General features: G+C 44.0%; 1 protein-coding gene across 1 annotated transcript in view; it reads right to left on the bottom strand.

Annotated features, from left to right (window-relative positions):
* LOC137367175 (dynein axonemal heavy chain 6-like) overlaps positions 1-14,546 on the bottom strand; it is a 1,370,791-nt gene that overhangs the window by 1,239,517 nt on the left and 116,728 nt on the right. The window contains exons 3-4 of the mRNA XM_068028611.1: positions 8,956-9,101; positions 76-221 (exon numbers count right to left, since the gene is read on the bottom strand). Coding sequence (XP_067884712.1) covers positions 76-221; positions 8,956-9,101 — 292 coding nt within the window. The remainder of the gene's footprint in view (positions 1-75; positions 222-8,955; positions 9,102-14,546) is intronic.

The raw sequence follows: 14,546 nt of genomic DNA, 5'->3' as shown, positions 1-14,546 counted from the left end.
TTACCTAAACCCTATAACACACTTTGACACACTTGCTATTCTATATAGAAGGGAACTTGCCTACTAAGTGGTTACCTTTGTCATCAGTGTGCTGCTCCAGATATTCTTGTGCTTCATCCTGTGACTGAAACTCAGGCTCCATGCTTTGTTCAATATCAGAAACGGAGCCCAGTTGTTGCTCCAAAGGATGTAGTTCCTGTTTTCCTTTTAGTGGTTTAAGACTATGCGGGAAAATGGGAAGCAGAAAAAAATGCATGTAAATGCTGTTCTTTCATTTTTCATTCGAATAATCCCACATACAACCCTCAACTAAAATGTCTCAGAGTGATTTAACTTGCACTATTATTGGTCAGAAATCCTAGCTTGCTCTTTTTGCAACAAATCAAATGATTGATATAGATACTAAGCTCAAGCACCATAATTCAAAACAACTTTTTATTTTTAGTATTGTGTGCACTCCAGTAATACACAACTGGCCGAAACCAACATACAAGCTAAAAAACCAGACCCACATTAAACATGTCATTGCGAAATCCTTACTGCATAACAAGTAAAATTGAACTGTAGCTGGGCATTGCTAGGAATTTGCTTCTATCAGATTTGCAAAAATGGGAGTTCAACTGAGTATGATTGATGTACAGCATGATATAGAATTTTACAACACAGAAACAGTACATTCGGCCCAACAGGTCTATGGCAATGTTCCTGCCCCACATGAGCTTCTTCCCAAAATATTTCATCTCGCCCCATCAAAATATATCCCTTTATTCTTTTCTCCCTCATGTTTTTAATCTAGCTTCTCCTTAAAGGCTACATCTTTGCTATTCGCCTCAAGCACTCCATGTGATAGCAAGTTCCACTTTCTCACCATTCTCTGGGTAAAGAAGTTATACCTGTATTTGTTGAGAGGGGGGGTGGATTGCCTTTTCTCTTTCCCCCACTGTACAATTATTTTCTCCCTTCTTTAATTTCCTACCATGCAACACATCTTATACCCTTTCCCATACATCATTCCCCAACTGGCCATCTTGGGCCAAACAACATTTACCTGTTGATATTATTTCCAGTTCTGATTAAAATAAACACATTTCTGCTACCAAACACACTTACATTATTACTAAAGTGTCACATAGAACATTCATCCACAAGGTTGGAAGGCACAGTTTCTGAAATGGATTATAAATTGGCTGAAACAGAGGGAGCAAAGGGTGGTTGAAGCAGCATGGAAGGAGTTAACTTATGGGGGTATTGAGGGATCAGTGCTGAGACTAGTGCTGTTCTCAAGGTACAAAAATGACTTGGAAGGGAGACTGAAACAAAACACTCCAAGGTTGTAGATGGGAAGATCTGCAAATAGAATGGAATTGCTATATGGCATAACATTTAGTGTGCCGGTGAAACTCAGGTCTCCATAGTCATATACTTTCCAACCTGAACTGGACACTCTCTCTGCTAACCTGGCATTCCTGATTGCTTGGGGGCCCACCTTGGGACCATTTCTGACCAGAGGAGAATGGTGCTCCAATTATACCCACAAAGTGGACCGATCTTTTCTGTTTGAGAAAAGATCCAAGGTGTTTCTCAAAAAGGTGCCAAACCCTCAGCCACAAGGACATACAATATCAATTCCTACATTACAACTGTGACTACATTTGAAACTTCCTCCCTTCCTTCCTCCCTCCCTTCCTTCCTTCCAACAAAGGACACACTGGATAGATTAAAAGTTGGTCTGACAAGTGGCAGACGCCATTTAATGTGGATAAAAGCAAAGCCATGAGATTGGGAAAGGATAATGAGCAGTGACATTTTAAGCCAAAGAAATGTGCAGCAATGAAGAAGTTGAAGTAGGATCTTGGACTAAATAGCTAGAAGAACAGAGTAGAAATGTCAGGAAGTGATTCCGAGTTTCTATATAGTGCTGGTCTGGCCCCACTTGGAATAATGCATTCAGTTTTGGGCATCAATTATGAGAAAGACATTCAGGCACAGGAAGAAGGTGTAATGAAGGGAAACTAAATCGACAGCTGGAATTATACACGAGTTATTGCAGAAGTTGCAGGAGTTAAATATTATGTTTACACTGGGGAAGTTTCAGGGGTGGTCTTATAGAAAGATTCAAGATGCTAAAGGTATAAATAAAATAAATGTCAATATGATTAACAGTCACAAGGATTGACAACAAGAGGGCATAGACTCAAACATAAAACAGGGAAAGTGAACAGAAAGTTTAAACTTAATTACTTTACATGGAAGGTGGTGAATGTAAGGAATAGACTGCCAAGGGAGGGAGTGGGGGCTAACTGTATCAGTAAATTCATGGGTAAGTTGGCTAAGTACCTGGGAAATATTTGATAGTGATGTATGAGGGGTGGAATATTTCTCGGCCATTGCACTAAGATTGGATAGTCTTCCCTCAATTGCTGAAGCACCAAAGGCTACACTCCCAACAATGGCCTGGCCAAAACTGGAACATGCTAAAAGGTGGAGATGATCCTTATTCTGCTCCCTGTTGACTGGGGTATCGTGTGTGGTGCATGGACCCTAAAAATGGAAAGGACAAAATATCAAGTGGGTTGTTTTTTAAATTGAGTTTAGGGTTAACTATTTCACCCAGATGGCTAAAAGGTCAGAAAAAAAATATTTGCACAGAGAGAGGTTAAAGCATAGAATTCTCTGCCACCAATCACTGAAATGAAGCAGCGTCCATTCTTTCTTTTAGAAGGTGCTTGATAGAAAATATTATCTGAAGTATCATAGATGCTGTGGTTATGGTACTGGACCAGTACCCCAGACGTTAAGAGCTCAAATCCCACCTTGGAAAATCAGGAAATCAAATAAATCTGTGGACTAGCACCAGAAGAAAAATAATCCAATTAGTGTCCTTCAGGGTGGGGAACCTACCATCTGTACCTGGTCTGACTTATATATGAGTACAGCCACACACTATATGGATGATTCAGCCATGGCTCAGTGCTATCACTTTTGCCATTGAATCTGAAGGCTGTGGGTTCAAGTTCCATTTCAAAGAACTGAGCACAAATCCAAGGCTGACACTTCAGTGCAGCACTCTACAACGCTGTACTGTTGGAGATATCGTCCTTTGAATGAGACATTAAACTGAGGCCCCACCTGTGTGACTGCACTTCAAAGGTACTAAATTGGATGTAAAGTACTTTGGGATGAATTCAGTTTGTGAAGGCTCTGTGTAAATGCAAGTCTTTCTGCTTTTCTCTTTCTTTGATTCAATGTGGGGGAGTCCAAACTAGGGGTCACAAATATGATAGTCAGTATGGGTCTTGAGTCACATGTAGGCCAGACCAGTTAAGGACAGCAGATTTCCTTCCCTAAAGGACATTCGTGAACCAGATGGGTTTATACAACAATTGATGGTAGTTCCATGGCACCATTACGGAGAATAGCTTTTAATTCCAGATTTTTATTAATTAATTGAATTTAAATTCCACCAGTTGCTGTGATGGGATTTGTACCCATCTCTCCAGGGCATTAGCCTGTGTCTCTGGATTACTAGTCCAGTGACATCACCACTACATGTACACTCACAATAAGTTCATTCTGCCTGGGCCTGTGCTGTAACATTCTATGATCTTTGAATGATGAACATACTGCTCAAGGAGATCATGGAGGTGGATTATATTAACATATTCAGGAGCAGGTAGAAGAGGTTATTTGGCAAAAGAAGTTACTGAGGGATCAATAAAAGAAATACTCAACCAGGATAAAACTACAAACGCAGTGCTGAGTGCACTTACTCATGATGAGCAAAGACTTCATCTGAAACACACAAGAGTTTCTTCATTTGGAGAAAATCAAGCAGTTGTTCCTCAGCTTGAGCAGCAGGAGCAAGATCCTGAAAGCATGGTGCCAATGCCATCAAAATCATCTTAAAGAAAAACTGCTCCTAAATGTAATGCTCCTGATTAGAGCTCCAAACAAATACCTTGGTATGTAAGGATGCTGGAAATAACGGAGATTTTTTAACAGGGAGAGAAGGACCAACAGAAAGCAGATGGGAACTTCTTTCACTTTTACCACTAGTTCCTCATGTTGAGATACTTTTCCTCAAAGTAGTCCCACAAATACAGTAAAGTTGTGCAGAATTGTACTGGGGTGCACAAAACAAAAATGAGCACATAAATCACATTCTGGCCTGTGAGGTTTTTTTTTATTCATTCATGGGATGTAGGCATCACTGGCCAGGCCAGCATTTATTGCCCAACCCTAATTGCCCTAGAGAAGGTGGTGGTGAGCTGCCTTCTTGAACTGCTGCAGTCCATGTGGGGTAGGTATACACACAGTGCTGTTAAGAAGGGAATTCCAGGATTTTGACCCAGCGACAGTGAAGGAACGACAATATATTTCCAAGTCAGGATGGTGTGTGACTTGGAGGGGAACTTGCAGGTGGTGGTGTTCCCATGTATTTGCTGCCCTTGTCCTTCTAGTTGGTAGAGGTCGCGGGTTTGGAAGGTGCTGTCTAAGGAGCCTTGGTGCATTGCTGCAATGCATCTTGTAGATGGTACACACTGCTGCCACTGTGCGTCGGTGGTGGAGTGAGTGAATGTTTGTAGATGGGGTGCCAATCAAGCGGGCTGCTTGGTCCTGGATGGTGTCAAGCTTCTTGAGTGTTGTTGGAGCTGCATCCATCCAGACACGTGGAGAGTATTCCATCAGACTCCTGACTTGTGCCTTGTAGATGGTGGACAGGCTTTGGAGAGGCAGGAGGTGAGTTACTCGCCTCAGGATTCCTAGCCTCTGACCTGCTCTTGTAGCCATGGTATTTATATGGCTACTCCAGTTCAGTTTCTGGTCAATGGTAGCCCCTAGGATGTTGATAGTGGGGGATTCAGCGATGGTAATGCCGTTGAATGTCAAGGGGAGATGGTTAGATTCTCTCCTGTTGGAGATGGTCATTGCCTGGCACTTGTGTGGTGCGAATGTTACTTGCCACTTATCAGCCCAAGCCTGGATATTGTCCAGGTCTTGCTGCATTTCAACACGGACTGCTTCAGTACCTGAGGAGTCACGAATGGTGCTGAACATTGTGCAATCATCAGCGAACATCCCCACTTCTGACCTTATGATTGAAGGAAGGTCATTGATGAAGCAGCTGAAGATGGTTGGGCCTAGGACACTACCCTGAGGAACTCCTGCAGTGATGTCCTGGAGCTCAGATGATTGACCTCCAACCACCACAACCATCTTTCTTTGCGCTAGGTATGATTCCAGCCAGCGGAAGGTTTTCCCTCTGATTCCCATTAACCTCAGTTTTGCTAGGACTCCTTGATGCCATACTCGGTCAAATGCTACCTTGATGTCAAGGGCAGTCACTCTCACCTCACCTCTTGAGTTCAGATCTTTTGTCCATGTTTGAACCAAGGCTGTAATGAGGTCAGGAGCTGAGTGGCCCTGGCGGAACCCAAACTGAGCATCACTGAGCAGGTTATTGCTAAGCAAGTGCCGCTTGATGGCACTGTTGATGACACCTTCCATCACTTTACTGATGATTGAGAGTCGGCTGATGGGGCGGTAATTGGCTGGGTTGGACTTGTCCTGCTTTTTGTGTACCAGACATACCTGGGCAATTTTCCACATTGCCGGGTAGATGCCTGTGTTGTAGCTGTACTGGAACAGCTTGGCTAGGGGCGTGGCAGGTTCTGGAGCACAGGTCTTCAGTACTATTGCCGGAATATTGTCAGGGCCCATAGCTTTTGCAGTATCCAGTGCCTTCAGTCGTTTCTTGATATCATGCGGAGTGAATCGAATTGGCTGAAGTCTGGCATCTGTAATGGTGGGGTCTTCAGGAGGAGGCCGAGATGGATCATCAACACGGCACTTCTGGCTGAAGATTGTTGCAAATGCTTCAGCTTTATCTTTCGCACTGATGTGCTGGGCTCCCCCATCATTGAGGATGGGGTTATTTGTGGAGCCACCTCCTCCAGTTAGTTGTTTAATTGTCCACCACCATTCACGGCTAGATGTGGCAGGACTGCAGAGCTTATATCTGATCCGTTGGTTATGGGATCGCTTAGCTCTGTCTATCGCATGCTGCAGTTTGGCATGGAAGTAGTCCTGGGTTGTAGCTTCACCAGGTTGACACCTCATTTTGAGGTATGTCTGGTGCTGCTCCTGGCATGCCCTCCTGCACTCTTCATTGAACCAGGGTTTGTCTCCTGGCTTGATGGTAATGGCAGAGTGGGGGATATGCCGGGCCATGAGGTTACAGATTGTGGTTGAGTACAATTCTGCTGCTGCTGATGGCCCACAGCGCCTCATGGATGCCCAGTTTTGCAATGCTAGATCTGTTCAAAAGCTATCCCATTTAGCACAGCGATCATGCCACACAACACGATGGACGGTATCCTCAATGTGAAGGAGGGATTTCGTCTCCACAAGGACTGTGCGGTGGTCACTCCTACCAATACTGTCATGGACAGAACCATCTGCAGCAGGCAGATTCGTGAGGACGAGGTCAAGTATGTTTTTCCCTCGTATTGGTTCCCCCACCTGCCGCAGACCCAGTCTAGCAACTATGTCCTTTAGGACTCGGCCTGCTCGGTCAGTAGTGGTGCTACCGAGCCACTCTTGGTGATGGACATTGAAGTCCCCCACCCAGAGTACATTTTGTGCCCTTGCCACCCTCAGTGCTTCCTCCAAGTGGTGTTCAACATGGAGGAGTACTGAGTCATCAGCTGAGGGAGGGCGGTAGGTGGTAATCAGTAGGAGGTTACTTTGCCCATATTTGACCTGATGCCATGAGACTTCATGGGGTCCAGAGTCGATGTTGAGGACTCCCAGGGCAACTCCCTCCCTACAGTATCCCACTGTGCCACCACCTCTGGTGGGTCTGTCCTGCTGGTGGGACAGAACATACCCAGGGATGGTGATGGCAGTGTCTGGGACATTGTCTGTAAGGTATGATTCCGTGAGTATGACTATGTCAGGCTGTTGCTTGACTAGTCTGTGGGACAGCTCTCCCAACTTTGGTACAAGCCCCTAGATTTTAGAAAGGAGGACTTTGCAGGGTCGACAGGGCTGGGTTTGCCGTTGTCGTTTCTGTTGCCCAGATCGATGCCGGGTGGTCCGTCCGGTTTCATTCCTTTTTAATGACTTCGTAGCGGTTAGGTACAACTGCTAGGCCATTTCAGAAGGCACGTAAGAGTTAACCACATTGCTGTGGGTCTGGAGTCACATGTAGGCCAGACCAGGTAAGGACAGCAGATTTCCTTCCTGAAAGGACATTAGTGAACCAGATGGGTTTTTACAACAATCGACAATGGTTTCATGGCCATCATTAGACTAGCTTTTTTCTTTAATTCCAGATTTATTAATTAAATTAATTAAATTTATTAATTTAATTTAATTCAAATTCCACCCAGATACCCTGGGTCTCTGGGTTACTAGTTGAGTGATAATACCACTACGCCATCGCCTCCCCATCAGTTAGTTTTACGAAGCAACAGTAAGTGTTCATTGTCCCCAATGCACTGATAGAAGCAAGTTTCCATCTCATTGCACCCTGTCTTTCCACATATCCCTCATTAAAGGCCTGTTACTCGACCTGAACCCGAGGGGACCCGACGACGTGTGTAGGGTTCGGGTCGGGTCGCTTATCCGGGTCCGGCTTTCGGGCTTGCGTCGGGTCGGGCTGGGTCCGGGTCGGACACACAAAGTAAGTATTGCATTTTGCTCTGCTGGTAAGTGTTAAAAGTAAAAATCCTACCTGAGCCGGGAAACCAGGACATCAAAGAGGGAAACTCTGAGTCTGCGCAGTGAGCGAGTGAGCGTCACTATGACGTCATCACGCTCATGCTGCAGCTTCCTGCAGATTCGGAGTCACAAGGTAGGTAAAGGGAACATTCCAGTGGTTGGGCTCGGGTCAGGCTCGGGTCGGGTCGGGTCGGGTCAGGTCGGGTGCGGGAAAAAATGGAGGGACTCAGGTTGGGTCGGGCTCGGGTCCAATGTGGTTCTGTCGGGTTCGGGTCGGGTTTTTTTCCCCTGACCTGAGCAGTCCTTTATCCCTCATCTCTGGTACCATTCTTGTAAATTTCCTCTGCACCCTCTCCAAAGGCCATGACACCCTTCCTAAAGTGAGGTGCCCAGAAATGGACCTAGCTGGGGCCGAACCAGTATTTAAGTTTAACGTAAGTAGGATTGCAAAGAACACAGGATGAGCCCCACACGTTGGACAAACTAGCTCAGATGAAGATCTATAGACCTGGGCCTTATAGAGGACATGAGGTTCAGCATTGTTTGCTGTGACTGACCTGTGTCAGCTGGTCACAGTGACCTGCTGGATCAGTTAACCATCAACACTGTAAATCTTCACTGCTCTGAACCTTTACCCTACACTCAATGAACTGTGCATTGATTAATGAAGGGCAGCTTCATTTTTTTCCACATTGCCCACTTTGCCAGGGTACAAGGTATCCTTGATTATATACATGTAGCCATCTGTGCACCTAAGACCAATCCTGTCTCAATCCTAAATAGTAAAAGACATTATTACATCAACAAGCAAATAACACACAACTGCCAGAATATAGTAATGCATGATCAATACAAGCTCCTGAAGATTACACATGAAGATTTCATTCTTTAAGATTATGAAGGGGTTTGATAGGGTCAATGTATCCAGAAGTCAGGACCATAAATATGAGATTGTCACTAATAAATCCAATAAGGAACTCAGATGAAACCTCTTTACCCAGAGAGTGGTTAAAATGTGAAACTTGCTACCTCAAGGAGTAGTTGACGCAAATAGCATCGATGCATTTTAAGGAAAACTAGATCAATACATGAGGAAAAAAGGAATAGAAGGCAGTGTTGATAGGATTAGACGAAGAAGGGTGGGAGGAGACTCATGTGGAGCACAAACACCAGCACAGATCAGCTGGGCTGAAAGGTCTGCTTCTGTGCAGTACATTCTATTAACCGTACCTATGAGAATGGAAACTTTTTCCTCTCTCCTTCCACTTCATCCATATCTCCTGTCTGTTTGGGATGTCCCTTCTGTAGATGGGTGTTCGAAGAGAGCAGGCACTGCTGTCAGGAAGCTGTTCTGTAGGAATTGCTGGGTGAAAACCCTAAAAGAAAAAGCAAGCATTATCAGTTCTAAACTTTGAACTGACAACACATAACATTCTGGCAATTATAGTAATTATTTACAGTTAGTAATTGTGGATAAATTACACTGCAATTTACATCGGTGGTTAAACCACAAGACTCGGAATGTACTTTGTGTCATAGGAAGGAATAATATTTGAGTGTTTACAGTAATAATCATTCCTCTTATTATCACTACAGTTTGTGTCAGCCACACTAAGACATCTAAAGCAAGAGAGTAAGAGCAGGTGACAAAGAATGTACATGGTGCCCAGCAAGCTACAGTGAGACAGACTTTATACTCTGTGTATATGCAGATCCAGATAGACCCAAAGTGCAGCCTCAGTTAAATGTTACAACCAGCTTTAATAAAAATAAGTTTAAGACAGGTTGATAATCAACAACAATAAAGCACCCTTTCCATAGTATAAATGTCCCAAGAGGCATCCATGACAGGTTACATCATGAAACATTAACCCATCTTACTCTTTCAGTACTTTCTGTTTTTAGTCCTGATTTCTGATCTTCATGGTTTCTGCCTTAAATTGCACCAAGTGTTGTTCTACATAGCTGGGTATAGTGAGAGCTTCCTGATGAGTTTCACCCTGGTTGTTGCTGGAAATCCAGAAAAGATTTGGAGAAACTGTACTGGGTACAAGATTAATGTCACATGCACATGGTGGTGACTTTTCTTTTATTCGTTTGCGAGGTGGGCGGGTGATTCTGTCAATTAAGATTGCCAATGCACTGTACCACAGATATAGGCTCCGATCAAAGATTTCCACAATTAGACATTTACCTCATCTGTGCTAACAGGGAGAAGTACCAAATAGAGGGAAACTGGTCTGTTTAGAAGCTAGTAAGGAAATTTTCAGTTTGCCCACCGGGTGTAAAACTGGCATTGTGGATTGGCTCTTTATTATGGGAACCGCCTGGACTTTCATTTCTACACGAAATCAATGGCAATAGAAAACAGATTATTTCTATTACAGGTGGCCAATCCACAATGTCCGTCATGTCCCCGAGTCTCCTCCCAGGCCTCACTAATTCAGCTCTTCCAGTCACTAATATCCAATCTCTTTCAGACACACCAAGGACTGGCTGAAACAACGAGTCGAAAATGTTCTGCGCTACGGTGCTGATGTTTTTCTGAGGTTGGGGCAGAAAAGAGACTACATTCTGGCACCTGAGCTGGGAGTGTTTAATGCTGCAATTGGGTGATTAAATTGGAAAAATGTTCCACTCTCTATCACTGGCACACAAAATATATCCATTAAGGAATATGTTATTTCCAAGTACTCAACTTTTGAATCCCCAGCACTTGTGATTCACTCACAGATTTGAGGAAATTTGAGATTTACATATGGGTCATTAAAAATGTACAAAGATGTTTAAATTTCCCAAGGGAATTGCGTGGTTTTAAAAAAGAACTGTGAATATAAACGCCTTCCGGAGAATGCCATAATTATTAGTCAGCCAGCAGCCATGGAAGTGACTTACAGAACATGAAAGATTCCTTCTCCACATTAATGTTGCACGTTAAATCCCTCAATCAGATTACTGCCCTGTAATCGCTCCTAGTTAGAGTGCTTAATTGGGACAAGGCCAACTTTACTAACCAGAGCAGTGATTTAGCTAAATCAGTGTCAGAGAGGTGGGAGGCATTCAAAGGGGAGATTTAAGGGGTTCAGAGTAAACATGTTCCCACAAAGAAAAAGGGTGAGATGGCCCAATCTAGAGCCCCATGGATGACAAAGAGTTTACAGGGTAAGATAAGCCAGAAAGGAAAGCTTATGCCCGACACAGACAACACAACGCTACAGAAAGCCGAGAAGAGTATAGAAAGTGGAGGGGTGAAATCAAAAAGGAAATTAGAAAAGCTAAGAGAGGGCATGAAAGAGTATTAGCAAGCAAAATCAAGGTGAACGCAAAGACGTTTTATCAATACATTAAGAGTAAGAGGATAACTAGGGAAAGAGTAGGGCCCAAAAAAGACCAAAAAGGTAACCTATGTGAAGGGGCAGAAGATGTTGTTATGGTTCTTAATGAATACTTTGCATCTGTCTTCACAAAAGAGGGGAACGATGCAGGTATTGTAGTTAAGGAATAGGGGTATGAAGTATTGGATGTGATAAACAGAGGGAGAGAGGAAGTATTAATGGGATTAGCATCCTTGAAAGTTGATAAATCACCAGGGCTGGATGAAATGTACCCCAGGCTGTTAAAAGAAGCCAGGGAGTAAATAGCGGAAGGTCTGACCATCATTTTCCAATCGTGACTGGATATACGTGTGGTGCCGGAGGACTGGAGGACTGCTAACGTTGTACCTCTGTTTAAGAAAAGGGAATGAGGGATTGACTGAATAATTACAGTCCAATCAGTCTAACCTCAGCAGTGAGAAAATTATTGGAATCAGTTCTAAGAGACAGGATAAATTGCCACTTAGAAAGGCACAGGTTAATCAAGGATAGTCAGCATGGATTTGTTAAGTGTAGATCTTGTCAGACCAATTTGATCGACCTTCTGAAAAAGTAACAAGGAAGATTGATGAGGGTAGTGCAGTACATGGATTTTAGCAAGGCTTTTGACAAGATCCCACATGGCTAATTGGTTTAGAAGAAAAGCCATGGGATCCAGGGAAAATGTAGCAAGGAGGATACAAAATTGGCTCAGTGGCAGGAAACAAAGGGTAACTGAATCGAAAAAGGTTAGTGTGCAGGTACAGCACGTAATTAGGAAAGCTAACAGAAAGTTATCATTTATCGCGAGGGGAACTGAATACAAACGTAGGGAGGTTATGCTTCGGCTGTACAGGGCATTGGTGAGACCACATCTGGAGTACTGTGTAAAGTACTAGTCTCCTTATTTAAGGAAGGATGTAAATGCGTTGGAGGCAGTACAGAGAAGGTTTACTAGAGTATTACCTGGAATGGGCGGGCTGTCTTACAAGGAAAGATTGGACAGGCTAGATTTGTATCCGCTGGAATTTAGAAGAGTAAGAGGCGACTTGATTAAAACATATAAGATCCTGAGTGGTCTTGACAGGGTGGATGTGGAAAGGATGTTTCCCCTTTTGGGAGAATCTAGAACTATGGGTCACTATTTAAAAATAAGGGGTCGCCCATTTAAGGAAGAGATGAGAAGAAATTTCTTCTCTCAGAGGATTGTGAGTCTTTGGAATTCTCTTCCTCAATAGGCAGTGGAAGCAGAGTCTTTGAATATTTTTAAGGCAGAAGTAGATAGATTCTTGATAAGCAAGGGGGTGGAAGGTTATTGGGGGTAGGTGGAAATGTGGATTACTCAGTTCAGCCATGAACTTATTGAATGGCGGAGCAGGCTCAAAGGGCCGAGTAGCCTACTCCTGCTCCTAATTCACATGTTTGTATGTTGACGGGTGTTTTTGCAACTGCAGGGCTGTTTCCAGTAGCGTTCCGCAGAGCTTAATACTGGGTCCCCTGCTTTTTGTGGTACATATCAAAGATTTGGATGTAAATGTAGTGGCATGATCAAGAAATTTGCAGATGACACAAAGATTGGCTGTGTGATAGATAGTGAGGAGGATAGCTGTAGACTGCCGGAAGATATCGATGGACTGGTCAGGTGGGCAGAAAAGTGGCAAATGGAATTCAACCTAGGGAAGCGTGTGGTGATGCATTTGGGGAGGTCAAACAAGGCAAAGGAATACAGGATTAATGGGAGATTACTGAGAGGTGTAGAGGAAGTGAGGGACCTTGGAGTGAAAGTCCACAGATCACTGAAGGTAGCAGGTCAGGTCAATAAGGTGTCATAGAGTTATACAGCACAGAAACAGGCCTTTCGGCCCATCGTGTCCGTGCCGGCCATCAAGTACCTTTCTATTCTAATCCCATTTGCCAGCACTTGGCCCATAGCCTTGTATGCTATGGCATTTCAAGTGCTCATCTAAATACCTCTTAAATGTTGTGAGGATTCCTGCCTCTACCACCTTTTCAGGTAGTGTGTTCCAGATTCCAACCACCCTCTGGGTGAAAAAACTTTTCCTCAACTCCCCTCTAGACCTCCTGCCCCTTACCTTAAATCTATGCCCCCTGGTTATTGACACCTCCACTACGGGAAAAGGTTTCTTCTTATCTACCCTATCTGTGCCCCTCATAATTTTGTATACCTCAATCAGGTTCCCCCCTCAGCCTTCTTTGCTCTAAGGAAAACATTCCTAGCCTATCCAGTCTCTCTTCCTAGCTAAAATGCTCCATCCTGGTGAATCTCCTCTGCACCCTCTCCAGGGCAATCACATCCTTCCTATAGTGTGCTGCCCAGAACTGTACACAGTACTCCAGCTGTGGCCTAACCAGCGTTTTATACAGCTACATCATAACCTCCCTGCTCTTACAACCTATGCCTCGGCTAATAAAGGCAAGTATTCCATATGCCTTCCTAACCACCTTATCTACCTGTGCTGCTGCCTTCAGTGATCTATGGACTTCCTAGGGTCCTACCATCCATTATATATTCCCTTGCCTTGTTAGTCCTCCCAAAATGCATCACCTCACACTTCTCAGGATTAAATTCCATCTGCCACTGCTCCGTCCATCTTACCAGCCCATCTATATCATCCTGCAATCTAAGGCTTTCCTCCTCACTATTTACGACACCAACAATTTTCGTGTCATCTGTGAACTTACTGATCATAGCTCCTACATTCACATCTAAATCATTAATGTACACTACAAACAGCAAGGGTCCCAGCACAGATCCCTGCAGTACACCACTGGCCACAGGCTTCCAATTGCAACCCTTGACCATCACCCTCTGCCTCCTGCCACTAAGCCAATTTTGGATCCAATTTGCCAAATGGCCCTGGATCCCATGGGCCCGTACCTTCTTAACCAATCTCCCATGCGGGACCTTATCAAAAGCCTTACTGAAGTCCATGTAGACTACATCAACTGCTTTACCCTCATCTACACATCTAGTCACCTCCTCGAAAAAGTTAATCAAGGTGGTTAAGAAGGCATATGGAATCCTTTCCTTTATTAGCCAAGGTATAGAATATAAGAGTAGGGAGGTTATGTTGGAACTGTATAAATCATTGGTTAGGCCACAACTTGGAGTACTGTGTGCAGTTCTGGTCACCTCATTACAGAAAGGATGTAATTGCACTAGAGAGTGTACAGAGGAGATTTATGAGGTTGGAGTCAGGACTGGAAAAACGCAGCTATGAGGAAAGATTGGATTGGCTGGTATGGTTCTCCTTGGAACAGAGGAGCCTGAGGGGAGATTTGATTGAGATGTACAAAATTGTAAGGGGCCAGGATAGAATTGATGTGAAGGGCCTATTTACATTACCAGAGAGGTCAGTGACGAGGGGGCACAGATTCAAATTGATTGGTAGAAAAATTAGAGGGGAGAAGAGGAAAAATGTTTTCACCCAGAGGGAACTGGGGGTC

Source organism: Heterodontus francisci, chromosome 3, assembly GCF_036365525.1.
Source record: "Heterodontus francisci isolate sHetFra1 chromosome 3, sHetFra1.hap1, whole genome shotgun sequence".
Classification (NCBI taxonomy): domain Eukaryota; kingdom Metazoa; phylum Chordata; class Chondrichthyes; order Heterodontiformes; family Heterodontidae; genus Heterodontus; species Heterodontus francisci.
Note: the sequence above shows the minus strand (reverse complement) of the source record. Positions and strands in the feature narration are given on the sequence as shown.